The sequence below is a fragment of the Anguilla rostrata genome, chromosome 9 (genome assembly GCF_018555375.3).
Source record: "Anguilla rostrata isolate EN2019 chromosome 9, ASM1855537v3, whole genome shotgun sequence".
NCBI classification, from domain to species: domain Eukaryota; kingdom Metazoa; phylum Chordata; class Actinopteri; order Anguilliformes; family Anguillidae; genus Anguilla; species Anguilla rostrata.
The window spans coordinates 27,386,949-27,414,683 of NC_057941.1; the positions used below are offsets into that span (position 1 = coordinate 27,386,949).

Sequence of the window (27,735 nt, forward strand, 5' to 3'; positions counted from 1 at the left end):
AACTATCCTTTGAGAACAATTGAGCAATATAATGTTTTCACCTGGTTGTCATATAGTATCTTTTTATATTTAAATACAAAACCAAACTGTAGTTCTTAATAAAGGGAACGCAATTATGATCAAGCATTGAACCACCCCAGTTTTTAAAGTTGGTTTTCCTTATAAATTAGATTTTAATAATTCGATTTGAAACTTGAACTTTATCTCGGTCAGTAGGTCCCGAACACAGTCCTGTGGTCCCCCTATGGATGCCGGTTTTGATTTCAAACCACAATTGTAATATCAGATTTTTTAACAAGCTGTTAAATTTTTTTAATTTATGTGCTCTTCATATACAGGGTAAATAATCCCTCTAAACATGAAAAACACCTAATTAAGATTACAATTCTGGGATTGCCATTATGGTTAGAACTAAAACCAGCATACACGGGGGGCTCCAGGACCGAGTGTGGACCAGATCCTTCAAGAACAGCATAATATTTGAATAATATTTAGATAATCTGCAAATATTCTGTACGTGAAGTCACAAACACACACTTTTCCGTTCATAGCCGAAATATCTGCCAATGCCATGTTCACTTCAACATTGTGATCAGCTCACCAGTCCACGTCACCGCCTGTAGATTAACTTTAATAAGGAGATTCCCCATATGCAAAAGAACTTTAAAGTGGACGACAGAACAACTGCCACTAACAGACAAAAAATAATAGAGAATGATTCAACCACCAAGAACACAGAGCAACATTTTTATTACACGTTGTAACTCTAAATGGCCAGCAGTGGGCAACAACAAGCCAGATATTAACACGCTCCTCACACTCCAACGTTCTTGATGTGTGCGGCAAACGGGGCGATTAACATAGACCCTGCACTAATATTGTATATATTATATTTCCAGCTAATTAAGGCACCATTTGGTGGCTTCTGCACTAATAATGAATGGGTGACAAAGGTGATGGGATGGGTAATGATTACTGTATTTTGGTTTTATATTTTTCAGGTGCCCTGGAAACAGTCACAGTCACATGGGTCTTGTGGATCCCAGCTTCAGCCAGCACAGTGAATGCCCCTCATTGCATTAACATGAATCACACATGCACACCTAGTATAGCAAACACTGTCAGCAGTCGCACGTTATTATTCACAAAACTCATTCTTTGTACACATCTAATGTACCTGTCTGTGATGTGTAACGCTTTGGTATGCCACAGATCATAAGAAAAATACTGATAATTTTATAATTTTATAGGCTTAGCCAATCCCCGCTAAAGAGATACAGCAGAAACTGTTCTCCTTTTCTGTCCTAATAATTATTAACGAGCAGGCTAGAATTGACCTTTTCTTACCCAAATGTTTTCCAGCTACTACAGTTTTACACACATTGGCAGTGATTAGCAGGTCACAGTCTTATCACAGAAGAACATGTCCACTTAACTGCCTTCTCTCGAATGCTTCAGTTTCAGTTTCAGCTTCAGTGACGCAACTTTCAAACTGAAGTTTGGAACCATGAATCACACTAGCGAATATGCGGTCTGAGAGCAGATACAGTTCTCACAGAACACAGGCACTTTGGTGAAGTAAGGTGAGGATACATGGGGGAACACTTAAAAAAAACACAGGTGCTGTATAAAACCGAAGCACCCACTAACAGAAATAGAATCGAAACACAAAACATTCAAACATTTGAAAAAAACAAAACAAAACAAGATTAACAGTTTACCACAACCCACAAGCTCTCCTTCAAAAAAACAAACAAACAAACAAAAAAAAAAACACTGTGTTGAATTACAGTCTCAAGTCCTCTGAAGTAGTTTTTAAATTGACTGTAAAAATGTTCCTTGCAAGTCAGTACAGGGCCTTTGTGGCAGAGCAGTCGGTGAATTTGGCTCCACGGGATGGCGTCCCTGTTCAGGGTGAGCTGGGTTTTCCATTTTTGCAACCCCAGCTAGCAAGCACATAGCACACAGAGGCCCACTAGTGGCCAAACATAGGCACAGCTGTTAATCCCCAGTGTTTGCAAATCAGCTCTACTGCGGACTACTAGAGGACAGCTGAGGTGCCCATTTACAAAGAGCTAGCGCACCCACAGTTATTGCTGTAAGATAGGTGATTGCTTGCTGTAATAGGCAGTTCTAGTGTACAAAACTGAGGAGGATGATCAGTGGTTTAGTCAGCAATCTTCCCCTTACATTGGGGGAAAGTACAGTGAATACTAACTCAAGGCTACAGGCACACACATTACTCCCACCCTCTAGGCACTTGTAAACTTTGGGTTGTCTCTGAGTGTATGATAATGTCCAGATCGAATTCCAAACTGAAGGCGTAATGGTGGTCTTTACACTGGTGTTTCTGTCCCTGAGCACACAGGGGGCGGGGCCAGGAGCTGACGTGTCTTGGCGCGTCACTCGAACCGGCGTAGGTGGTTGTAGAGGGACTGGACGTAGGTGAAGACGCACATGGGGTCCGGTTTGCGGCCCATGACCATCATGTCCTCCACCTCGATGAGCCGGTCACAGCCCGCCTTGTCCCTGGGGTGCAGGGAGGAAAGAGAGAGAGAGAGTGAGGGAGGGAGGGCGAGGTGTGCGCTTCATTTCTGAACCAGTGTGCTGGACTGTGAGCATATGTCTTCTCCCCATATGTCCACTGCCATTCACCAGCCGTGCTCATAGCAGGGAAGCTCCTCAGTGAGTTCAGGAGAGCACAGGTAAACACCTGCTGTCCTCTTAAGCACGATGTCATTGCAGCTTCCTGTGTCACCGTGGTCTATGAGCTGAGCCCATGAAAAGATCTCACATTGGACCCAACCACCTCAGGCTGCCCTATCCCTGCACAATTACTGTAACCACAACCATTAGCTTTATTAGTACCTTGTAAAATATGAATGTACTGTCAATAACTGATGAATAAAAAGTTATTAATCCTAGGCTGTAATTTGTTTTGAGGACCTCTGTTAGTCAGGGCCCTTGCAATCATCCTAACAACCCCCCAGTATGGCCCAGTTGGCAATGAGCATGACTGTTTTGAATATGGACTGGAATTCCAAGATGGGAGAAAAGGGAAAATACATAATTCATGTTTTTGTTTTCTTGAAAAAAGAACAAATGTTCATATGAAAGGAGAGAGGCTATGTATGTCCATGTATATGTGAGTCACAGCATATATATATATATATATATATATATATGCATAGGTGGTTGGCAAATGTACAGTTGTTTATGCGTGTCTATGAAAGCATGTACTCAATATGTACGTGTGTGAGTGCGTCTGCGTTGGTATAAGGTGGCATGCATATGAATTTGCGTGAGTCACAGAGAAATAGAAAGACAGAGAAGGAGAAACGTTTTGAGATGTATAAATCTGCCAAGTGAATGTGAACTGGTGGAGTTTCAGCAGTTTTTCTGAGTGGTATGATGTCAGAGTGTTGGAATGTCAGACATAGATGAGGGGGGCGGAGTCCGATTAGTGAGAGGGAAGGAGAGGGGGTAATGGGGGGTGTGGGTGTTGGTGGTTAAGGTTCTCGGGTAGACTAGGGACACAGAATCGCTGAAAAAGAGCTAGAATTGTATGACAGAATCTCCTTTGTCTCTTTTGCTCATATTAATATGTTGAGTGAAGAAATTTACATGCAGACACTGTCACTGACACTGAGACACTCACACACTCACTAACACACACACACACACACACACACACACCCTCCCCGTGCTGGAACTCTGTGTGAGCTTCGGTTAATGCAAGTCTGACTGTGAGCTCACAGTTACAGGTTTTCAGATTTCATTATCAACACGCTGGTATGACACTTACAATGCTGTGAAGGAACGCAGCTCAAGTGTGTCCAAGGACACAAAAAACATGGATACTAGCAATATGTTTATATTGGACCAGTAGGGTTACAGTGATGTAAGAACTGGCACGAGATGGAGAAGTGGGAGTGATGCAATATGTAACCACTGTGGCTGCTGTTGTTGAGGTATGAAAAAAGGAAAACTGAGAACTGACTATGTGGGTGAGTAATGCCAGCATCAAACTAGCACAAGAAATCTGTTTTGAAATGCCTTCTTGGGACAAACATTGGAGAGAAAGCTAAAAGTGTTGTGGTACAATGAACTGCAATGTTGTATAGTTACATGGCATAACAACATCCCCCGGTGGTGCTGATGTTCATGGGATTACACGGGCTCTAATTCTGTATCACTGCAACACAATGCATCTGTGCAATACGTATCCATGTCTTTATGTTGGTTGTTTTATTCTGTGTAATACTGTTGTCATTGTTGTTGTTTTATATGCTGTTTTATACTGCTTCGGCCCTGTCTTGGCTAGGTCTCACTTGTAAAAGAGGTTTTAATCTCAATGTGACTTCCTAGTCAAATGAAGGTTTATATATATATATATATATATATTCACAAATAAATGAAATAAATGCATACTCACAAGGACAGGACACCAGTAATCACCCCACCCACCCCGCCCGTCCCCGCCCCTCCCCGCCCTGCCCCACCCGGCCCCGCGCCACCTAACTTACTCTGCTGTGCCGAAGGCCACCTCAAAGTTGTGCTTGGGGTTGGTGGGCGTCAGTGCATTGTAGTCAAACTCGGTGGGGAAGAAGGAGTGTACCAGGGCACAGAAAGCCATGCCATCACTCCAACTGGAGGAGAAGTTCTGGATGTCAATGTTCTGCAGAAGGGGCAGGTGAAATGGGACAGACAGAAAGAGAGAGAGAAAGAAAGATGGAAAAAGTGAGAGAAACAGTTGAGTGAGAGAGAGAGAGAGAGAGAGAGAGATTTATGTTCTATCATCTTTGGAGTGGAGACAAAATAAAAGCTGGAGTCAAATACAGGAAGTGGAGCTATAAAATGAATTGGCTGCAGACTGTTAGTTCATGGAGCTAGCTCCCACAGGCCCTCAGTCCATGAAGCACAAAGTCACAGGGGAGAAGGAAACATAGCCCACTTTTCTCTCTCCACACAAATATTTGGAACGTAATCACAATACATGGTAAAATGATTGGTGCTAATTTATCTCCAACAGAGTTTATGAGTCCAAGGGGGAGTAAATGGACTCTACTGGAGTACATTTTGGTTGTTGATTTAACACTGAACATTTTTCTTCTGTATATCACTTGTACAACAATCACTTCACACACACACACACACACACACATACACATGCACACAACACACACATACACCCTTGATCAAGATGATGGAAGAAGGTTATATAAAATAATCAATTCAGCTAATGAGTTATATTGCATGTTCACGCAGAGAATTGTGACGCGTATACTGTTAAATAAACTGAGCATACAATTGAGCTTTATTGTTAATTTTCCACAGCCTTCTTTGTTCATCTTTATCGAGGGTGTGAATTATTTTGGAGGGAACTTCAAATTGACAGAAGTTTTGATTATTGGCCCCTAGCATGAAGTGGAACTAATTCAATCCAAACATGCCTCTCTTCACCCCAACGTAAAGCACTCTGCAGAAAACCTTGGGATTAGAACTGAGTTCTGAATTACACGCTAAGAAGCTAGCCCAGTCTTGCTACCATCAGCTCATAAACATGACACAACAAAAATAAGGTCAATTTTATTTAGAGAAAGTAATCCCCCACCTTCATCTCTCTTCACAGCTAGACTACAGTAATTCTATTTATTCCCCATTTGGCCTGCTGGTGCTAGGCAACTAACAAGAGTAAATAGGAGAAGTCATATCACACTGATTTTGGGTGTGTTCATTTCCTTGGTTATTTTTAAGGTAAGGCTTGGCATTGCTCCTAGTTACATTTCTGAACTTATTAGCCCCTACATTCCAGAAAGTCCAAGATCTTCCTATGCATCTGTCCTCTATACCCCTGTCTTAAAAGGAAGAAGCTTGTGCTTTACATGTTTGACCTCCCAGGCTCTTAAATGGACAATTGCCTCTTTTCAAAGCCTTTTACAGATACATTCTTTTAAAATGGGCTTTTTATTTAATGCTACTTGTTGTAGTTTTACCTATTTTATTTTCAAAATTAACTGATTAATTGTATTATTGTATTTATTTTATTAATTTTATTGGGTTTGTATTTGACCTATGTTTTTAAATTGGAATACAAATATTTCTCAGCATACTTTATTTTGCATCCTGTTTAAATTTTCTTCTGGGAAGTGAATTGATGGCATTGAAAAGGTATGAAAAACATTCTATAAACAAGCAAACAAACACACACAGGCATTCATGTACACGTACACGCACATTATACTCTGTTTGTATTATCACCGCCCCATTATAAAAAATAACCTTTTGGAAGTGCTATTTATTTTTGAATAAGATAAATATATAACTTCATCATCAGTTGTGTACTGTCCTAACTAATGCTGTATTAATGTTCCATGCCTCTGTAACTAATTGTATGACATCAACAAACACAATGTAAACAAAACTTGCCTAATGCCATAATAAAATGTAATTTTTTATAAATTTCTGAAGAGTAGATAGGAGGTTTTATTGTGACGCCAATGACACATAGCTTGTCACTGATTATATCACTTATGTAATAACAATATATTCTTAGGATAATAATACCTTTCTGTAGGCATACCTTTCTCTCTGTCTTTGAATAGATTCTCCTATATAGGTCTAGCAGTCACTTCACCAGTTTGGAAGTGTTTGCTCTTTCCTCTGATCTAAATGCCAGTGAGGCAGTTTATTCAGATCTTAGCCATGGCTGAGAACCAGGATCATGTCTAATAAGAGCCAGGTGAAATGGCTGGTGCAGGGCATCTCACAGGAGGTAAGATGGCTCTGCCAGCACCATATGCAGGACAGCCACGCTCGCCAGGCTTTTTACCTCTGTAGATCCGATGAAACTGGTGCATTTCAGAGCCATAAACCTGCCCATGTTCTGGGCCATAACCACCTTTTGTCTTTGTCCAATATAAAATATATTTTTATAACTGTTTGTGTCTGAAAATGCTAAAGCGCTATTCATCCTTTTATGGTTTTCTTAAAGATAGAAGTAAAAAATTCAGCCATCTGCAATAATTTTTTCCGGTTGTCTAAAAGCTGAAAGTCTTTCAAACAATTTATCTGACCATAATCTGGAAGCCAATAAGCAAAAATAAAGCCACTGCTTTAGATGCCAAAACACTTAAAAGCAAAACAAAGCATTTATGCACTGTGGAGACTGTATGGAAGAAATACTTGTCTCAAATAATCTACAGTTTGAAGCATTGTGCAGACAAATATTAAATCTTACTACCCGAGCCCAGGTAATGTACAGTACCTGATATCCAATGGTTTTAGACCGGCACCACTCTAGCAGGATCTGCTTGATGCTGCTGGCGCTGGACACCCCAAAACTCTGAGAGCGTTTCAGCTTGGGCTTGGAGTCCATGGCTTTGGGCCTGCACAGGAGGTGAGGGAGACAGTCAATGCTGTGCTCATCAAATGACTAAGGGTCAAACTAAACAGCACCTGTTCAGTGTGTGGAGCCGGTGTGGTCTGAGCCAGGGTGTGTATAAAAGTGGGAGGGGTGTAGGGTAGGAGGCAGGTTGGTGTATGAAAGGGGGTGGGGTCTTGAGTGGAGTATATCTAGAAGGGGGCGGGGTCTGGGGTAGAGAATGTGTAGAAGGGGGCATGGTCTGGGGTACAGAATGTGTGGAACGGGGTGGGGTGAGCCATACTTGCTGGGGTCGGAGTCCAGCCTCTCGAAGATGGCGCGCCGAGATTGAGCTCCTATGGAGCGAGGCAGCGTCTGTGACCTCACCAGCTCCCGCCTCCGTTCCACACCCCTCCCAAAAGCTGGCCCACCAATATCACCATCCCTGCAGAGAGGCAATGAGGTAAAAAAATATTGTAAATAACAAAATTACAAAATCTTTGTTTTTGCAGTAGTTACTTCATACACCATAGGATGTGCCTACAAAAACATACCTTTTTATACACAGGAACCGTAATCGGCATAAAGTATTTGCACTACCCAGAATCAGACACTAGAGCATCCCCTCCACATACAATTTACTTAGTTTAATAGTTTAACTTAGATTTAATTAGTAAACTAATTTATGAATTGGTTCACTACTTCATGTAGTATTAGTCATTTGCAATTAGATGATTACAAATTACTTTTTTAGGAGCTGCTATTTTTCTACCACAGCACTGCTGATAGGGAAATCTCCACCCCAGGACTAGTGTTAGAGAAATCTCCACCCCACCACCACTGATAGGGAAATCTCCACCCCAGGACTAGGGTTAGGGAAATCTCCACCCCAGCACCACTGATAGGGAAATCTCCACCCCAGGACTAGTGTTAGGGAAATCTCCACCCCAGCACCACTGATAGGGAAATCTCCACCCCAGGACTAGTGTTAGGGAAATCTCCACCCCAGCACCAGTGTTAGGGAAATCTCCAGCAGCTGTTTTGGATCTGTCTGATTATGTTTCATCTCCACAGAATCACTCACCTGTCCGTACTGGATGTGCCAATGCCTGAGTAACTCACTGACTTGGAAGGCGCCGAAGAGGCCTTATCTGCAAACCACAAAGCAGAGCATGCAATGTAAAGGAGAGATAGGCTGGCACACATGCAATGAAGGACTCACACAGAAAGAGAGAAGGACAAAGAGAAACAAGGAGAGAGATAGAGAGTGAGAGAGAGAGATAGTATAGCCCTAGCTAACAGGGATTCAGTACATTTCATTATGTTATGTTTCATTATGTTCCAATATTATCTTTGTTGTTCTTCTTCTTATTACCATTATTATTAATATTTTAAAAATATTTTTATATTTTTTTGATATGATCACTTATCATCCTTCCATTTGGATATATTTGTATTCTTTTTTTCCAAATATGCCAATAAAACATTATTGAACAGAGAAAGTACAGTAAGAGAGAGAGAGAGAAAATGAGAGGAACATTGCAATAGATAGACAATTGGAGTTGAAGTAATGAGACAGGCCTTGAGATGACCTACAGATGATTGGAGGAATTTGGGAGAGAGAAGGAGTGACACAGACTGACCATAGGGGGCAGCAATGTTCTTACCTGGCATCTGAGGCGACCCCATGGCTCTGATGGGACTTGGGGCCCAAGCCTTCACTGCAGGTGCTGAAACACACAATCAGACATGGGTAATAACAATAAGAAGAAGAAGAAGAAGAAGAAGAAGAAAAAGAAGAAGAAGAAGAAGAAGAATGAAGATAGATATGAAACATATCCATGCAAATACTTATTTCAAAAACATGGATTTTAAATACTGCCCATCCTTGCAGACAGTTAGGATGGAAAGAGACAGAGAGGTAAAGAGAGAATTATATCAGGAGACAAGAGGGGAAAGTAATGTTTAATCAATGGTTGCTTTCTCTCACCTGGTATGACAGGAGACTCTGACACAGTTTGGGGTGGAGAGTCACTTGTTGATTGGCTGGGTGGCTGTGCCTTGGTGAGAGCAGAGGGTGTTGATTGTATAGGACTGGTTGGTGACTGTTGGCTTTTAGTTACTGAGGTGACAGAGGATTCAGCCATTTTGGTTGTAGCAGTGATGGGGAGGTGTGGCCTCAACATGGACATGGGGGCTATATGCTCTTGTGGAGCATCACTATGAGGCGACCTTACGTCAGCTGGCATCGCAGAGGTCTCTGATTGGATGAGAAGGGACATAGAAGGTCAAACATTCATTATGATTCATTACATCCTTACAGTCCTGTGTTATGAGAGATGATGTATGATTGAGCAGCATAGTTATGTAGGCCTACGTCCACAAATAGCACATTTGAATTGTGTACATGGTGAGCATGTCATGAGGCAGGGAGTCTGTGCTCATACCTGATGTAGACTGGTGTCCATTTTCTACCACTACAGGGGCTGGGGCTGGGGCTGGGGCTGGGGCTGGGGCTGGATCTACTTCAATGGGCTCCTCCCGCTCCACGCTCTGAAACACAAAGACGCACGTCAACGATGAGAACATTGAAGCAAAGAACACCAGGGGACCACGCTGTGGAATGTGGCACAAGCAGTGAGAAAGTGCGACACTTTTTTTTCACAGACGTGAAAAGGAACACAACATTCTGTCATGTGCAAACATTGACAACTTTCTATGACATTCTACGAACCAGTTCACAAAAAACCCGCAAAAGCAGACAAGATGACAACGGCGTGTTTTTTAAATACAATGTTTGACTGCTCTTCAGTACAGACTACTTTACTCAATAACAACCCCTCTTCTCTCAGCTCTCTGCAGCCATGGTAAGCAGACATCGCAGGTGCTTCACAGAAGAGTGATTCTGATTGGCTCCTTGCTGAAAGGCAGCACATCCTGCTGTTCCATCTGGGTGCCAAAAAACAGCTGAAGTGAATCTAGGTCATCACGTGTGGCTTTGTAGTTACTTATCTGGACCTTGAAGGGTTAAATCCATGATGTGAGTCACCCTGGCCCAAAGCAAGACTCTCTGAATGAATTCAGTAAACAGCTGGCTGTGTGGTTATTATACCAAATAAACATTCTGGTACAAGGCTGCTTGCTAACCACATGTACTGATGCACACCACTTGTCTAACCTCAGGCCATAGCACCTGGCCTCATTTGTAGAAGAATGGCTCATTCAGCCAGCTGAGTTCCCACAAAAGCCACCTCAACAATTAAATGAGTAACAGTAATGAGCTAGCGTTCACCACTTGTGTAATCTCTAACCGTAACTGCGGGCATGGATTGTTTTCCTTTCGTGGTCGGCAATTCAGGGACGTTCCAGAAACAAATGAGGTAAACCTACACGTAAAATGAAAGCATTGTTTTCAAAGCACCAGCTTAATTGAATAAAACAAAAAACAAGCGGGTATCGTGCTGGTATTGTAAACCCACGCGGGCCTGGACGCGCACAGTAAACATGTGAAACTAGCGGCGCTTCCAGTCGCTGACCTCCCAGTGCTAGGCTAAACTCGGCATCCCTTCATCCCTTATTTATGAAGGATAAACATCTCCTTCATGGGGCTCAGGGGGGAGGCCTAAATGTATAGATTTGTTTTTGTTTTTCCAGGCCGGGAGGGGAGATATAAGGGCGTGTCTGCGCCCCAGGCGGGGGAAACACAGCACGCGCCTATTCGAGGACCTGCGGGGACTGCCACGAGAATGGCCAGAGTACCCACAGGGCAACAAAATTCCTAGCATTAAATCAACTCTGACAGTGCTTAAACGAGCCCTACTGGAACCGTATGTACTCGATCAGAATTTATAGTACAATAGACATTTTGCTGTGTACTGACTAAATCTGCCCCATCGATCCAAAAACTAAATGCGTGAGGAGGGGGGTATGTCCTTACGGGAGGTGCTACTTACAAACTGTTGAGCAGGGGAAGGGTGGGGCCTCACAGCATATTTAATTTAAATAAAAACAATTTGGCATCTGAAAAATGAGTGTGTCTGCTTCCATTGAAACCTGTGTGGTTTTAAAGGGATGGGTACACAAGCATGAGGTCCTCAGTGAGTGACTCTTATGCTTGAAATGTGAGACTTGGGGGTCCGTGTAGTCACCCCCCCCCCCAACCTGTGCAGAGTAGACTCTAATGGCCCTTCAGCTACACTGCTCCAGCCTACACTGTCAATGACACCTCATAGAGGGTGCTAGACAGGCCAGGACTGGGGAAGAATGATCATGGGGTGAGACCATGTGACCTTTCCTGTGGAGAGGCCGAATGAGAGAGGGACTGCTGACGGTAAATGAGTCATCCTCCTCGTAACCACGCAGAGCAAAATGTCAAGTATAAAATCCACTCTGGCAGAGCGCATTTTACCCTAATAGGGTACATGCAGTCTCATATAAACTGTTAGAGTTGATTTAACCCAGAAAATGTTGCGGCTAATTCATCACAAAAGGCTTCAGTTCTCAGAGGTGGAGTCACAAAGGGGTCACAGATCTTCCAAAGGGCGCATTCAAAGGCTGGTATTTGGTATTTGGTTTTAAGAGCCTCAAACTGCTCTCACCACTGGGACTGCAAAGCGAGTGACTCTGACGCAAATGCAGGACTCCGTTTTCATTAGAAGCAAAGTTCCGATTTCCACTCCTGGCCCGTGAAATTGAACATTTATGTAAAAACATTTCCAGTGATAACTACATCGTCCCCTAGTGAACATGGCCTTTATCTGTTCTCTGCCATTACACTCATTAGTTCGCCATTATTGTTCTGTCTTGTTTGAGGAATGAGCTGAAGATCAGCTCTCCAGGCAGAAGAGGCCAGGGCCCTGAAGATCTATTTTTGATTCGTGTCAACACCCACCTCCTCAGCTTTAAACCCTCTAGCCTTGTGTGCTTCCTTATATAGGCCCAAATAATCACGCCTGCATCCATGACAACCAAGCAACTGAGGCCCCTCGTGTAACGCAGCAAACTCTAACAAAGTGAGAGTCCAATGGGGACCAAATATACTTTCTCAGAGTTAAAAGCAATCTATCCAAGTTGAAAATGCAGGGAATGTTTTGTTGTGTATAATCTCCTGCTCTGTAGTACCTCACTGCTGTTCTTTATTTTCACACCCTGGGGCATTTGCACTGTGACAGAGCGGAAAACTCACTATGCTGCAACACATAAATAAATACATTAAAAATACAATTAAATAAATAACAATAAAATAAAAATGTACCTGAATGTGGCTGCTAATTCTTTTTGCTCATGTGTTCAGTCTGTGTAGCTCATTATGTAACTGTTACATGTAAAACTGTATAGCACACACTTGCACTGTTCATGCCCCCAAAACCAGCTTTTTATCATTTTGACAAGGTGGATTCAGGTGGATCCAAGGCTTGTTCAGGAGTGTCATTTGAGAATGGCACTAGCACATACTATTGATGTTCCCAAAACAACCTAGTATTTTGTGTTAATGTTCAATGTTTGTCAGGTAAGAAGATTCACTTTGATTGAAACATCACAAAGCAATAGTTTGTTTTGGGAGCACAATACTGAACATGAGTACTGTGCACTATTGACACTCTTAAAAATAGACTTTTAGATACACAGTGATCCACACACCATGAAAGTGTCAACACGGTGAAAGTTAGAGCAAACTCTTGGAATGCAGTGAGTTCCCCTCTCCTGCCACTCTCCCAGCATGTGAAGAGAACACCCTCCAGAGCAGGAGATCCTGATGCTACTTGGTTGCTTGGTTGTCATGGACACAGGGGTGATTATTTGGGCTTACATGAGGAGGCACTCATAATTGAAGGGTGTCGGGGTTGGGGTGATGCAATAAATCAATAGCATGTAAAGCTCCGTATACTGGATACTGCATACACACGCACAGACACACACATGCGCACACACACACAGTCACACACATGCGCACGCGCACACACAGTCACACACATACACATGCACAGACACACACATGCGCACGTGCACACACAGTCACACACATGCGCACACACAGTCACACATATACGCACACATAGACACACACATGCGCACGTGCACACACATACGCACACAGTCACACACATACGCACGCACAGACACACACATGCGCACGCGCACACACAGTCACACACATGCGCACACACAGATGCACACATGTGCACGCGCACACACAGTCACACACATGCGCACACACAGACACACACATGCGCACGCGCACACACAGTCACACACATGCGCACACACAGATGCACACATGCGCACGTGCACACACAGTCACACACATGCGCACACACAGACACACACATGCGCACGCGCACACAGTCACACACATGCGCACACACAGATGCACACATGTGCACGCGCACACACAGTCACACACATGCGCACACACAGTCACACACACGCGCACACACAGTCACACACATGCGCACACACAGACGCAAACATGCGCACGCGCACACACAGTCACACACATGCGCACACACAGATGCACACATGTGCACACGCACACACAGTCACACACATACGCACACACAGACACACACATGCATGCTGCAGTCAGGCACACAGGTGACATTTGGCGCACAGACACTCAACATGGACACGGACATGCGAGGTAGACAGTGAGCACAATGAAACAATACATGTAGACCCGTAACCTGGCATACCATCACACACGCGCACACACAGTCACACACATACGCACACACAGACGCACACATGCGCACGCGCACACACAGACACACACATGCGCACGCGCACACAGTCACACACATACGCACACACAGAAGCACACATGCGCACGCGCACACACAGACACACACATGCGCACGCGCACACAGTCACACACATACGCACACACAGAAGCACACATGCGCACGCGCGTGCACACACAGACACACACATGCGCACGCGCACACAGTCACACACATATGCACACACAGATGCACACACGCGCGCAGATGTGCAAGTGAAAGGACAGCACATTCCTGCCAGAGCAGAGCACTCAGGTTTACGGTTGCCAGGGGGAACAGCTGGGTGGCATCAGCTCTCAAGAATGTGTGTTTAGGAAGGGGATCGGACCGGGTGGGGAGGGGATGGGGGTGACGGGAGAGGGGGGGCAGCATGGGAGGATGTAACAGCTGGCTGTCCTGCCGGGAGAGAGGCACGGGGGAGACAGAATTCACTCATCTACTGTGAAACGGCAGGCTAGCTAGCCTAGCTAGCCAGTCAGCTGCTTGCTCCTCTGTGTGTCACACAGTCCACAAGTCCCTGCTCCAGCCACAGAGTCATCCCAAAGTGCCTGTCAGTAAGCTTGGCTGCAAGTCTCCAGGCAATGCATGCTGACAAATGACGAGTTTTAAAAAAAATAACTCGCTCAAATGGAACCAAGCTGTGGCTCTTTGTTGAGGACTTTAAACTAAGTTTAAAGGTTAAAGTTGAAAACCTCCAATACAAAAGACTGACAAAATGAACTGAAGGGCAGTGCAGTTGCAGCACCTCTAGCTGCAAGTGCACTGCCGCAGGATGGGAGGCTAAGCTCCCATTGAAAAGAGCACATATTGTCTCTGTCTTAAATTTCACATCCAAATTCAAATTCAAGTGGCTTTATTGTCAGAAAATACATTTAGAGACATTGCCAAACCACTTGAAATAGTAACATAATAAATATTTTTCACTCCCCCCTCATCTCACTCCCTCAGGAGCATATAAAAGCCCAGCTTTTCTCCTTCCCTGAAACGCTAGAGAATGTGTCATCTGATCGTCTTCTGGGAAGAGTAAAGAAGCTTAAGAAAAGGGTGAAGTCAGACAGGGTAAACTGCTAGGCCTGTACGGTGGCTCAGAGAGGACACACAGATACAGTAACCTGCTCAGCACTTTTGAAATGTTGCCTGCGTGTGTAATGTGAAATTCACTTCACACTTCTCATCGCATATCGGATAATGGAGTTCTGAGGGCAAGCATTGTTCTCCCCCCACCAAAATGCACCTTTAAGAGCACGAGTGCACTCTCTTTATTAAACGACAAAGAGGAACGCTCTCATTTCCCTTTGGAGAGATGAGAAACAGAGAACAGAATAGAAGCTATATCTTCCCTCTGTTTTTTCCAGGGTCTTGTGGGGTGAACTTTTTATTTTAGTTCATGGGCACATGGGAAATGGTTTAGATATAGCTGCAAGAGGCAGTTTTCATTTTGCTGCACAGCTCTCAGGCACCTGACAGCCTGCTGTCCACTGGATGACATTTGAGATGGGCTCTTCCAGTAGTGCGAGGGTTGTGAAACAGAACTCTGAGGTGTTGGGGACATGTTATGACAGAGGACACACTTGGAGGAGACACTGACGTCTCACCAAAGTGTAATGTCACAGTGTCAGGTTTGGGGGGGGGGGACAGAATGTCCTGGCAGCCAGCTCTAATGCACGACACACAATACATAAATAACCTTGTGCCTGAAAGGAATATTCACATTTTCCATGTATCGCACACTAATCTCTGTGGCTTGGGGGTCTCCAACACAGCAAACGCAAACAAACACACTCTCAAACACACACACACACACACACTGAGAGAAAGCTCACACCAGCAGTGCTGTGTCAAAGCAAGTAAAACATCCAAGGCACGCAAAAACACACACACACACACCTTTAAATTCTAGGTTTTTTTTTTTTTTAAGTCTTTCATGTTATGACTCAAAGCTAGAAACTCAAAAGACTGCCACCTTTCCTACTCAAATTGATTGATGTCATGTCCACAAAGTTTGAGTACAATGTGATGCAACCTGTAAGCCTGTGCAAGGTTTGCACAGGTCCCTAAGTCTGCCAAAATAAATTGCCACAGACAAATCCAGATCCTTAAGTGGTGTCTGTGATGTCACATTTGTTTGACTGTGAGGAGCCGATCCTGATTGTGGTTGGGCAGCGCAAAAGCACCCTCACAGTTCCACATCTGACTTTCCACAATTCCAAGATCTCTATCCACCATATTCCCACCGACTAGCCCCTTCTACTGCTCCTCTCCTATGAGTCACTCTTCAATCTACCCCTCTCCTATGAGTCACTCTTCAATCTACCCCTCTCCTATGAGTCAGTCTTCAATCTGCCCCTCTCCTATGAGTTACTCTTCAATCTATCTCTCTTTCCTGAGTCAGTCTTCAATCTGCCTCTCTCCTCTGAGTCACTCTTCAATCTGCTCCTCTCCTATGAGTCAGTCTTCAATCTGCCCCTCTCCTATGAGTCACTCTTCAATCTGCCCCTCTCCTATGAGTCACTCTTCAATCTACCCCTCTCCTATGAGTCACTCTTCAATCTACCCCTCTCCTATGAGTCACTCTTCAATCTACCCCTCTCCTATGAGTCAGTCTTCAATCTGCCCCTCTCCTATGAGTTACTCTTCAATCTGCCCCTCTCCTATGAGTCACTCTTCAATCTGCCCCTCTCCTCTGAGTCACTCTTCAATCTGCCCCTCTCCTATGAGTCACTCTTCAATCTGCCCCTCTCCTATGAGTCACTCTTCAATCTGCCCCTCTCCTGAGTGTCCCCTCTACCTATTCCTCTCTCCTGAGGCACTCCTGTGCTCTACCTATCCTTCTCTCCTGAGTAATAGCTCCACCTAAGGATTCAGCATTCAGCCTAAGGTAAAAAAAGGAAAAAAAAAAAAAGGAAAGAGATTTCAATAAACATGGAATTATGAGTTTATCCAATGATGCTGCAGAGCAGGACCCTCCTCCCTAGAAAGGCCAAGTGAGAACTAGCGCACATACTGTAACCACTCCTGCACTTCAATCAAATCTGCAGCGGAGACTAGGAGAACAGTGATCCTCAGACAGCACAAGACATGAGTACTGGCTACTACAGCTGCAAACGCAAACAGGCATGTGGCTCAGTGCACAGTGCACACGCACGCCTCCAGTGAAGCTATCGGTTTTACACGTGGGCCTCAGGCCTCAGGCTCGGCCTGGCTTTCATTTCAGAGACGCCAGCTGCAGAAGACATCACCCGTCCCTCTGCCCGCGTCTTCTCCCGAAAACAAGCAAATAAAATCCAAAAATAAAAAGGATTCAGTTGGGGTTGACTGGGGGGGGGGGGGTTTACTGGAAACTTATACCTTCTTTACCCTCCCCCCACCCAACCCCTCAACCTCTAACCCCTGAGCTGACAGTCCCAAAATTAAAACACGCAACAAAACGGAGAGTCGCAGAGACCCCAGCGGCTCCCTGTGGGTTTAATACAAGCGACCAGTGAAACTGGAAAAAAAAATGTGAGCCTAGAGTTTTCCCATCCTTTCATTTTCAGTCCCTGTCAAACCCTCCTGCACTTTACGGGCTGACCTCTCAGTGACCCCTGAACAAGGAGAACAATGCGAGTCAGGAGGGGCGGCTGGTGAGGTCATCATCTAAACGGAACATTATTAACCCGTAACCAGGGAGATGCAAACACTCATTTGTCTCCTGACAGACATTATCTGCTGGTTATTAGGAGAGCCGGGGGCAGCCGGGGCAGCGTGGGACTGTCTGGAGAATCAGATTGTCTGTGTGTTCCACTCCCTCCTCTACTTTCTCTCTCCGTCCCTCCCTCGCTCTGTCTGTCAGTGAGTTCTGCCCCAGACTGTATTAATAGCCACTCTGAAAGGTTTTGCTCTGGTCCTCCCCTTCTTCCAGGAATCCTCACGGCCGAGCGCGGGGAGATTAGGCATTGGGCTCGGCTGCTGAGTGAGGAGGGGCCAGCTTATGGGCACATCAGGGGGCTCCATGGTGCAAACTCCAGAACATCAATCCTTTCTCCAGAGTGCACTGAGAGAAAGCTCACACCAGCAGTGCTGCGCCAAAGCAGGTAAAACATCCAGGGCATTATAGACGACCAGCATCATGTTCACACACACACGCAGACACACAGACATGCATGCACACACACACTCTCTAGAGATTTTGACAAATAACTATTCTTTCCCTGTCTGCAGAACCCCTGTCACTGTCTGTCAGTACCATGTCATCAGGCCTGCGGATGGCTTATAAACATGCAATGGAAACTTGGCTTATTATTAAGACCCGTTTCGCATTGGACCAAGCCTACACCCACACTCGGATGCCTCCAGAGTCCAGTTACAGGTACTCCGGGGATATCTCTGTGAGTCCTAAAGCATGTTAACCTGTGCAATAACATGCTCTGCATGGCTGTCAGATGAAAGTGAACATATTTCTTGTATTTCTGTTCACATTTCTGTTTCCTGAAACACATTTAGATTCATTATTTTTAATCAACCTGAATTAAAATTTTCACTGTGTTTTCTTTTTAATTTTGAGTGTCCTTTTTTGACTGTGTCAGGAATTATTTGTCCATTTGTGTTCTTTTCCTTTAGTAATGGGTGGCTTCATAATGTGGAAAGTGTCTTTAAAGTTATTTGTTCAAACCAATAAAATGTGCATAGCTTTACTCATCTGAAAGAATCGTTTATAAAGCCATACCAATCTTTTTTAACCATCCTGGCTAATGTAAAACGTATGCCAATGCAAATTCCCCAACTGTCTACTTGACACTTTGATGAGTCATTGAGTCATAAATGAGTCATTTAGCAAACTACATTGCCTGTTTTGTCTGGTTGCTTGTTAACATCATTAGCCATTGGCAGTTTTATGCCCACAAAAAAGCTCTACAATGTACACTTCATGCTCCAGATCTTAATCTTTACCCATCATCTTGTTGAAACTTGTACCGTGAAATATGTAGGTAGGCTGTTATTATTAGAGGAGTGGATTTTAAAGGTCAGTTTAAGTTTCCAGAAGGAAAATGACCTGCAAAGCTAACAAGGACAAAAAGGTGGCCAGAACCAGGTGAGGTGGGCTCAAGTGCACCCAGCAGAAATGGCGGTTAAATTTGGACGTGGCCCTTTGTTCCCAATGAACTTTCTCTGAGAAGAATTTCACAGCATTCTAAGGCCTGCACTACAGCTGCTTACGACTAGCAATTAGTTACTGACTGGGCTGCCAACATTCTCTTCTCAGAACACAAAGTACGTGTGAGAGTCGGGTGGTGGATATTTATAATATTCATTTAATTTGAGCACATGCTTGCACCATAACGCGACCCAAATTTGGTAGGGTATGCACAATGATTTGCTTTTTCAGCTAGCTGCTTTGTTTTAAGCATTGCGTCATTCATCAATGGCAGGTACAATGGGAATGATATTTGGAGATGTGGGGCAAAGAACAACAAACAATTATTGAAATATGGGAAATCCAGCTTATTATGGGACTGTTGTTACAACTAATTGCTGATTGACTGGGTTGGAATGGTTAAAACTTGTACCCGTGAAAGAACGTGCCGGCAAAATCAGGCTGGTTTTCAGTGGGGTGGGGGAGGGGGGTTTGTGCCTAAAATCACAAATCACCCCCCCCCCCCATTAAATTTTAAAAGCCCTTTAAACAGGCTGCATTTAAAAGCTGAATGGAGCCAGGGGGTACAGCTGGTAAGACGAATACTTGGATTGGCTGGTAAGACGAATACTTGGATCGGCTGGTGAGACTAATACTTGGATCGGCTGGTAAGACTAATACTTGGATCGGCTGGTAAGACGAATACTTGGATCGGCTGGTAAGACGAATACTTGGATCGGCTGGTAAGACGAATACTTGGATCAGCTGGTAAGATGAATACTTGGATACCCCGATAATAGGTTGTCGCTGCCAAGAATAGAACAAAACTAGCCTTCTGGGCACAATCTGAAAAATTCCATCTGTGGATCAAATCAAGTGGCTTTCCATCATGCACCATAGAACACAAAAGCTTGGGATAAACAGCTGCCTGCTTCCTTTTACTACATGATAACATTGGGTGCACTAAATTAGGTATAGATGGTCCTTCAATGGGCAGACTGAAGGCTGATATTCTAAAGCGATTTAGTTGGAAGGTAAATTCTTGCATGCACGTGACGTCCGAAAAGCATGCATTTCATAAGCGTTTGTGAAGGCACAGATTGCCGTGGTTATGGATGAAAGCCTTTATTGCTGAACCTCTCCTTCCTGAGCCTAAATGCAGATTAATATGCACAGGAATACAGGTAAGTAGAAACTTAAAAGGATGAAACCCAAGCCCACTCTATCTCTGCCTGGCTACCTCCAGGTATGATATTTCAATTTAGATTGACTAAACTGACCGTTAAACATTGTGTCAGCTCAGCTGGCTGAAAGCCTATTTCAACCCAGCAATCCCAGAAACACAAGCCTGCAACCACCCTACTGTGTTGTTATATCGACATGGGATTTTTAAACAAGCTTTTAAAAAATAACTGCTCCTTTGCTCATTTCATTTTAAACACATGGAACTGTAGCTGTCTGTAAAACTGGCAAGGTTCCTTATTCATTGCACACATTTGTAAACTATGCTTATAGGGCTTAAAAGAGCAGATGGTGGAATTCACTGTATCTAATCCTTTAATCACTAAATGAAAGCTACAAATGTCAGGATGTCGCTAGCTAGCTTCCTTCTGATTTTGTTTCAATAAAGCTAACCATTTTTGATTCAAATAACTCGTGCACGAGAAAACATTTCCATCCCTAACATCAGATGGAATTAAAAAAAGGATCCACTTTGAGGAATGTTTCCAGGGGCAGCTATACCCTCAGATTCCACCACACTAAGTGTCCAGAACCAACAAGGATGAGAGTGAGTGTGAGCAATGTTGAGGTGTTTATGTGTGTGTGTGTGTGTGTGTGTGGGTGCATGTACTCAGGGAGGGTTGGAGGCAAGCCTGTTACATCCCCCAACGAGCCCTGAACCCTAGAATTCCAGCTTGTTTTCCATATTTCCATGGAAAAAAGCGGGTGCATAACCCCAACTGTAGCTTCCAGACTGGGGCTCCCGCAAGGTGCCTTTGCACTGTGTGAAAATGTGCGTTTCTGTCGCTAGTTGTGCATGAGAGAGGAAGAGAGGCTGCTTTGTGTGAGAGTATTCTTGCATGTCCTGAGGACTGAATTGATTTTTCCTTGTTTGTGTGCACTCTTCCTTAAATTCTCCCCCTGCTGCCATCTGCATTTTCTCACTCTGTGTATGACCGCTCTGATGGAGCTTACAAATATCACACACACGCACATGCACACACACACACGCACACGCACGCACACACACACAAGCACGCACGCACGCACGCACACACACACACAGGCGTGCACGCACGCACACACACACACACGCACACACACACACGCACGTAACACACGTATGCGCGCGCACACACACACACACACACACGCACACACGCACGCACACACACACAGGCGTGCACGCACGCACATACACACACCCACACGCACACACACGCACGCACACACGCACACACACACACAGGCGCTCTTATCTCTCCGGCCGCCTCCCCTGCAGTTCCGCAAGCTCCAGAGCACAGCTGTAAAGCGCAGAGGTGCAGGAGACTCCCCCCTGACGTATTCGCCCGCAGGGAGGAAGGCCTGCAGATTTACGGCGCGCGGACGCTTTGCTGCGGTACAGTAAAGCGGCAGATAACCCGCTGACCCCGCAGCGATCCGTACGCACTGACAGCGATGCGCATCGCGGCGGAGGAATGCGCCCTGACCTCGGCTGCGCAGGTGTGGCCAGCCTTCGAGCGGAAGCACACGGCACCAGACGCCCTGAGAACTTAACTCTACTGCGACCTGTGTCGGAGAGGATGGAGAGAAGAGGAGAGGAGGGGACTGGGGTTCCACACTGGGGAGGCAGAGAACGAGAGACAGAGAGAGAGAGAGAGGGAAGAGAGCAAGGGAAGAGAGAGAGGGAAGACAATGAGGGAAGAGAGAGAGAGAGAGAGAGAGAGAGAGGGAAGAGAGCAAGGGAAGAGAGAGGGAAGACAATGAGGGAAGAGAGAGAGAGAGGGAAGAGAGCAAGGGAAGAGAGAGGGAAGACAATGAGGGAAGAGAGAGAGAGAAGGAAGTGAGAGGGAAGAGAGTGAGAGAAAGAGAGAGAGAGGGGAGTGAGAGGGAAGGGAGAGAGAGAAAGAGAGGGGAGTGAGAGGGAAGAGAGAGAGAGAAAGAGAGGGGAGTGAGAGGGAAGAGAGAGAGAGAAAGAGAGAGAGAGAGAGAGAGAAGAGAGAGAGGGAGAGAGAGAGAGAAGAGAGGTCCTCCTCTAACCGCTGATAAGCCCCTACATGGCCCAATCATCTCAAATAGCTCCTCAGAGGAGAAGGGTTCAGAAAGGAAGAAGCTGATGCAGCCGGCTGTTCGCCAGTGGAACCCTGACTCTCTCCACGGCGGAAACGGCAGGAGCCGGGGTTGGAGTGTTGGGAGAAGGAGCCGGAAACAGAGCCAGGCCAGCTACACAGCGGCAGCAGAGAGAGGAGACCTGAGGGGCCACAGACGGAAGGGGGGGCGCGGGGGTTAAGTATCGCATTCGAACAGGATCTGTCTGTGCACGTTCCCCTGTCTGCAGAATCCCAGATCAAATGGTTTACTTACATTTTAATAAATCGGTGACATAGTTCAGGAGAATGCAACCTCGTATCCCTCCAGTGACTCATTTTAACTCAGCAATACAGTCACACAAATCTTTACAAGCGCACGTATTCCACACTTTCGTCAACAGGTGTGGAGGTGCGGGGCAGGAGGGGGATGATGTCATTGACGCCGTTTTTTGTCCATGTTCCCTTTTTCCTTTTCACCAACATGAGAACTAGGCGCCCAGAAACAGGCGCCCAGACACAGCTAGTCTGTTCTTCCAATTGGTTGAGTTTAAATAGTGCATTACTCATATTTACTATGCCTGGAACGCCTTCACATTAACTCAGACTCCAGAGTTTTAGCCCTCAAAGATGAAGGCTTTCATTTCTCAGCAAAAAGAAGTTTTTCCATATATGAACATTCAAAAAATAGGCATTCTTAATTAATAATTTTTTTGTGACAATGGACCAAAATGCGTGTGTGTGTGTGTGTGTATGTGAGTGTGCGTGCATGTGTATAAGTATGTGTATATGTGTGTGTGTGTAAGTGTGTATGATGTGTGTGTGTATGTGAGTGTGAGTAGGTGTGTGCGTGCGAGTGTGTGTGTGTGTGTGTGTATGTGAGTGTGAGTAGGTGTGTGTGTGCGCGCGAGTGTGCTCATTTCTGAGAATACGGCACCGATCGAGGTGACAGAAAACAGCTGGGCTGACAGAGAAGGTCTGGGCTGTTCAGCACAATAACAGCGAAGGACTTCAGATGGGAGTGGGAAAATCTAATCAAAGAAGAGCGAAAGAATGGAATCTGACCTTTGAACAATGGATGTATTCAGCATTAGAAATGCAATTCGTCTCAGAATTCAAGAGATAAAGGATAAGGGGAAATAAAAACAAACTAAAGCAGATATCGGAGGTTGGAACAGTTACAGTTACACCACTGTTTGATATTATTTTTATGCGCATTGTTAAGTGGTCCAGCAAAACTTTCCATGGAAATTTTCATAAGAAGCAATTAGCATTTCTTAGCAAAATTCAATGGGAATGAAACACATCTACCACTGCACCGGCTAATGATGATCAGAAGCACCCATCTATCTCTTGAGGGGATGAAGCCCCCGTGAGACAGTTAGCGTTGACCCTGTGGCCAGGCTGAGGGATCTGAACCTGCTCTCTCTGTAATGAGAGCACAGTACTCCCTGTGCTCAGTGCACAGATTAAACAGCAGCCTTGAGGAACTGCAGCCAGTACAGTCAGGACCTACAAAAAAAACTTTCCACTCACGTCTCTAGACAAATGAGGTTTTTACAAAACAAGTGCTCTTTACCATAAGTAAAAAATGGACTCTGCTGACTGACCAGTGACTGCCTATCAGACTTAAGCTTTCTCCACTTCATGTTCGACCAAGCCCTGTACTACAATATGCATGTGCACTCACACAGACACACACACACAGACACACACGCATGCACACGAGCACACACACACACACACACACACACACACACGCATACACGCGAGCACACACACGCACACACACACACACACACACACACGCATACACGCGAGCACACACACACACACACACACACACGCACACACACACAGAAAGCCCCCAGAGCAGAGCTCACACAGTACTCACGCTGCTTTTGCCGAACACGGCGAAGGTGGCCCGGCTGGAGAAGCGGGCGGTGGGAGAGAGCGCCGGTGCCGGGCTGGGCCCGGAGGAGAACGCCGTCGGGCCGCCGCCGGTGGGGGATGCAGGCGAGTGAGTCCCCCGGTGGTCCGGCGGGGGCCGGGAGGTCAGGGGCAGGGGCGCGGTGGGCGGGTTGGCCCGGTTGGCCTGGTGGCCGCTGTTATTGGTCAGAGCGCTCCTGTCGCACACCGTCCCGGTCAGGGCCTCCAGCTGGCGCGTGAGCGCCTCCAGCTGGCCGCGGAGCTGCCGGTTCTCCTGCTGGAGCTGGGACACGGCCCGGCCCAGGGGCCCGCTCGCCCGGCCCGCCTCGTCCAGCCGCTGCTCCACGCCCGCCTTGAAGGCGCCCACGTCCGCCCGGATCTCCCTCATGGCGTCCCGGAGGGTGGCCTCGTAGCGGGCCAGGGCCGCACACACCGTCTCCTCCTCGGGCGGGGCGTCTGGGCGCGTGCCCGTGCCCGCGTGCTCCTCCACCCGCCCGTCGGGAAGCCCCCCCATCTCTCCGAGCACATCCATAGCCCCTCGGTCTCCTGTGTCCTTCAAACGGCAAGTCTTCTCAGCCTCCTCGCGATTGGCTGCCGCAGTCCTCTTCCACACCTCTGTCCTGCTGTCCTCTCCACTCTGGGTCTGTGTGTTCAGTTCCCCTGCAGGTTGTAGTTTTGGGGGGGGGGGTGGGCTCTGCGGCTCCTGCCTCTATCAGAGAGAGGGGCGTGGGGAGGGGTGTGGGGGGGATGGGTGGCTGTCAGGGGGGGTCTCAGGGTAAGGCTGCGCGTGGGACACACTCACAGTCTGTCGGGGCGAACAGAGCAATCCCTGAGCAGTCAACCCTTTAAAATCCCATTGAACTGTGAGGAGGTCCCACAGGAGAGTTCCTCTGTCAGGGACCGTGGCGAAACTTTAACCACCCACTGCAGAAAGAAAGAAAGAAAAAGACGCTTGTGAGGGAACGCTTTAAAGTACACCAAAAGTCAAAAGTACAACAAAAGAAAAAAACAATCTGGATCTGAAAAATGGAGTTACAGAAAAAGTAAAATCACTTCAACAGATATTATTTTAAAAAACAATGAAATCTTGACATCTCTTAAAATCTTGCATAAAAATGTCTCAATGATTTCCTCTTTAAGAACAGTATTTCAGGGGAAAAGATACGCAAAGAAGAACATTCATGCTGAGCCTCACCACAGTCAGTCACCTTCAGTCTGGGTTAGCAGTCCCGTCTGTGTCCAAGGAGCTGTGCGTGTGTGTGTGTGTGTGTGTGTGTGCGTGCGTGTGCGTCTGAAGTGCGGTGACCTCCAGCTCACTTCCCCTTCAGCGCTGACAGTGGGTCCAGTGCGTGCGTGTGTGTGTGTGTGTGTGTACGTGTGTCTGCGCGCACGTATGTCCGTTCTCCCCGACGAGCCCTTCTGAAGCTGGAGTCACGCAGGCAGGTTCATCTCTCTGTTCTCCAGAAGCCGAGGGGGACAGAGCAGGGAGGAGGGAGGGAGAGGGGAGGGCCCAGCGTTCACCTCATTCCAGCCCCCTGTCAGCAGTTGGCAGGAGTCCTGCTTTTTTTTGTTGTTTTTTTCTCTCCTCCCACTGCTCCTCCTTCTAGTGTATTGGCCTTACTCAACTGGCTCAACTTTTAATGGTACACCACTCTGTCGTCTCACTCCCTCTTTCCCTCTCACTCTCTCTTTCTCACACACACAAAATTTTAATGTTACACCTCTCTCACACACACAGCAATTAACAATACATATCTCTCCCTTTCTCACACACACACACACACACATACAACCATACTCACAGACACGCATATGCACAAACACACACACAAAGACACAGGAACACACACACAAACACAGACACACCCGCACATACAACTATACTCACAAACACAGACACACACATGGACACAAACACACACACACATACAACCATACTCACAAACACACATACAGACACACACACGCACACACACACACACGCATACGCTCACATTCTGATGGAAAGATGTCTCCTTACCCCATTCCTTAATGTTCCAAGATCTTGCCAATCTCACTGGCTGTCGCCCTCCTTCAGTCATGTTGTCATACATCACAGGATGAAAGCCTGTCTTCTTTCTCTCCCCCCTTCACTCTCTCTCTCTCTCTGCTAAGACGGGTGTGGGGGAGGGGGGGAGGGGAGAAGAGACAGATGAAGAAAAGGTGCCAGCATGACAGTGGAGTGGAGGGTCTTTAATGCCCCACACCCACTGGCCCCTTCTCTTCCCCAGAGACAAGTATGGAGGAGGAGAGGTGGAGCAGAAGTTATTCAGGGGCAGTTTTTATCCAGATCAATTCATTTGAATTAACTTTGCGCACATGTGCATTTGATATTATGGGCCTGTCAGGATAAGAGATGGCTTCGGTAAATTTGTCTTTATGAGTTTCTGTGAAATGGTGAGACTGCATACGCAGCTCTGTGAGCAAGGGACCATTAAATGGAGCCGGTGGCCTTCCTCTCCCCCCATGTGTAACAGGACACTGCGAGAGCAAACATTCCTCATGGGTGCAGAGTGTGTGTGTGCGTGGGGGTGAATGAGGGTGTGCGTGCGTGGGTGTGTGTGTGTGTGTGTGTGTGCATGCGTGTGTGTGTGTGTGTGTGTGTGTGTGTATGTGTGTGTGTGCGATCGTGTTTGTGCATGTGGGTGTGCTTGCAGTTGTGTGTACGTGTGTATTGTGTGTGTGTGTGTGTGTGTAGGGGTGGGGAAGGGGAAGTCTCACAGCCACAATGGGAGAACAATCCAAGCGCCCCCCCAATCCCCACTCCAATCCCCCCCCCCCCCCCCCCCCCCAGACCTAAATAGCATTCCACCCGACTGTTTACTGTAAACAAAACCAGCTGGAGGAGAACTGTAAGCCACAGACACACATCATGCGTCACTGACCGTCACAACATTTACACAAGCGCGCTGTGCAGCGACACACGCCTCCCGCACCCCACGATCCCTGCCTTCTCTCCTCTTTCCACACAGTATCCACACAAGTGGTGCACTGGTTTTGGGGTGGGTTCCAAATTGTTGGGGTGGAAATCCTCAAGTGATAAATTTCATTGAGCCAAACAGTTGCGCAGAAGACAAAAAAAGTCACATGGCACGAGCACAAGACTATTTAACAATGTGAAGTGGGTTTTATAGTGATGTGGAAAATGTGCCTGTTGGATTAGTTTTGGATGAATAAATAACGACAAAGCAAAATCTGTGTGTT

The 27,735-nt window shown here is 46.1% G+C and overlaps 1 protein-coding gene and 1 long non-coding RNA gene across 4 annotated transcripts; one reads left to right on the forward strand and one right to left on the reverse strand.

Annotated features, from left to right (window-relative positions):
- Nucleotides 1–733: 733 nt before the first annotated feature.
- On the reverse strand, nucleotides 734–26,649 carry smtnl (smoothelin, like). Of its 3 annotated transcripts, none has more exons than XM_064351475.1 (10): nucleotides 26,513–26,649; nucleotides 24,458–25,416; nucleotides 9,811–9,916; nucleotides 9,354–9,623; nucleotides 9,031–9,093; nucleotides 8,448–8,514; nucleotides 7,668–7,808; nucleotides 7,268–7,388; nucleotides 4,527–4,678; nucleotides 734–2,529 (listed from the first exon to the last, which is right to left on the reverse strand). In XM_064351475.1, the coding sequence occupies exons 2-10, from the start codon at nucleotides 25,022–25,024 to the stop codon at nucleotides 2,403–2,405; spliced, it is 1,614 nt and encodes a 537-aa protein (XP_064207545.1). In that variant the 5' UTR covers nucleotides 25,025–25,416; nucleotides 26,513–26,649; the 3' UTR covers nucleotides 734–2,402. The 3 variants fall into 3 exon arrangements, with proteins under 3 accessions (XP_064207545.1, XP_064207544.1, XP_064207543.1); XM_064351474.1 differs by lacking the exon at nucleotides 26,513–26,649 and adding an exon at nucleotides 25,701–25,993; XM_064351473.1 differs by lacking the exon at nucleotides 26,513–26,649 and adding an exon at nucleotides 25,688–25,993.
- On the forward strand, nucleotides 17,945–18,815 carry LOC135263449 (uncharacterized). Its single transcript, XR_010332464.1, has 2 exons — nucleotides 17,945–18,215; nucleotides 18,343–18,815. It is a non-coding gene; the product is annotated as an uncharacterized LOC135263449 (long non-coding RNA).
- Nucleotides 26,650–27,735: the final 1,086 nt, after the last annotated feature.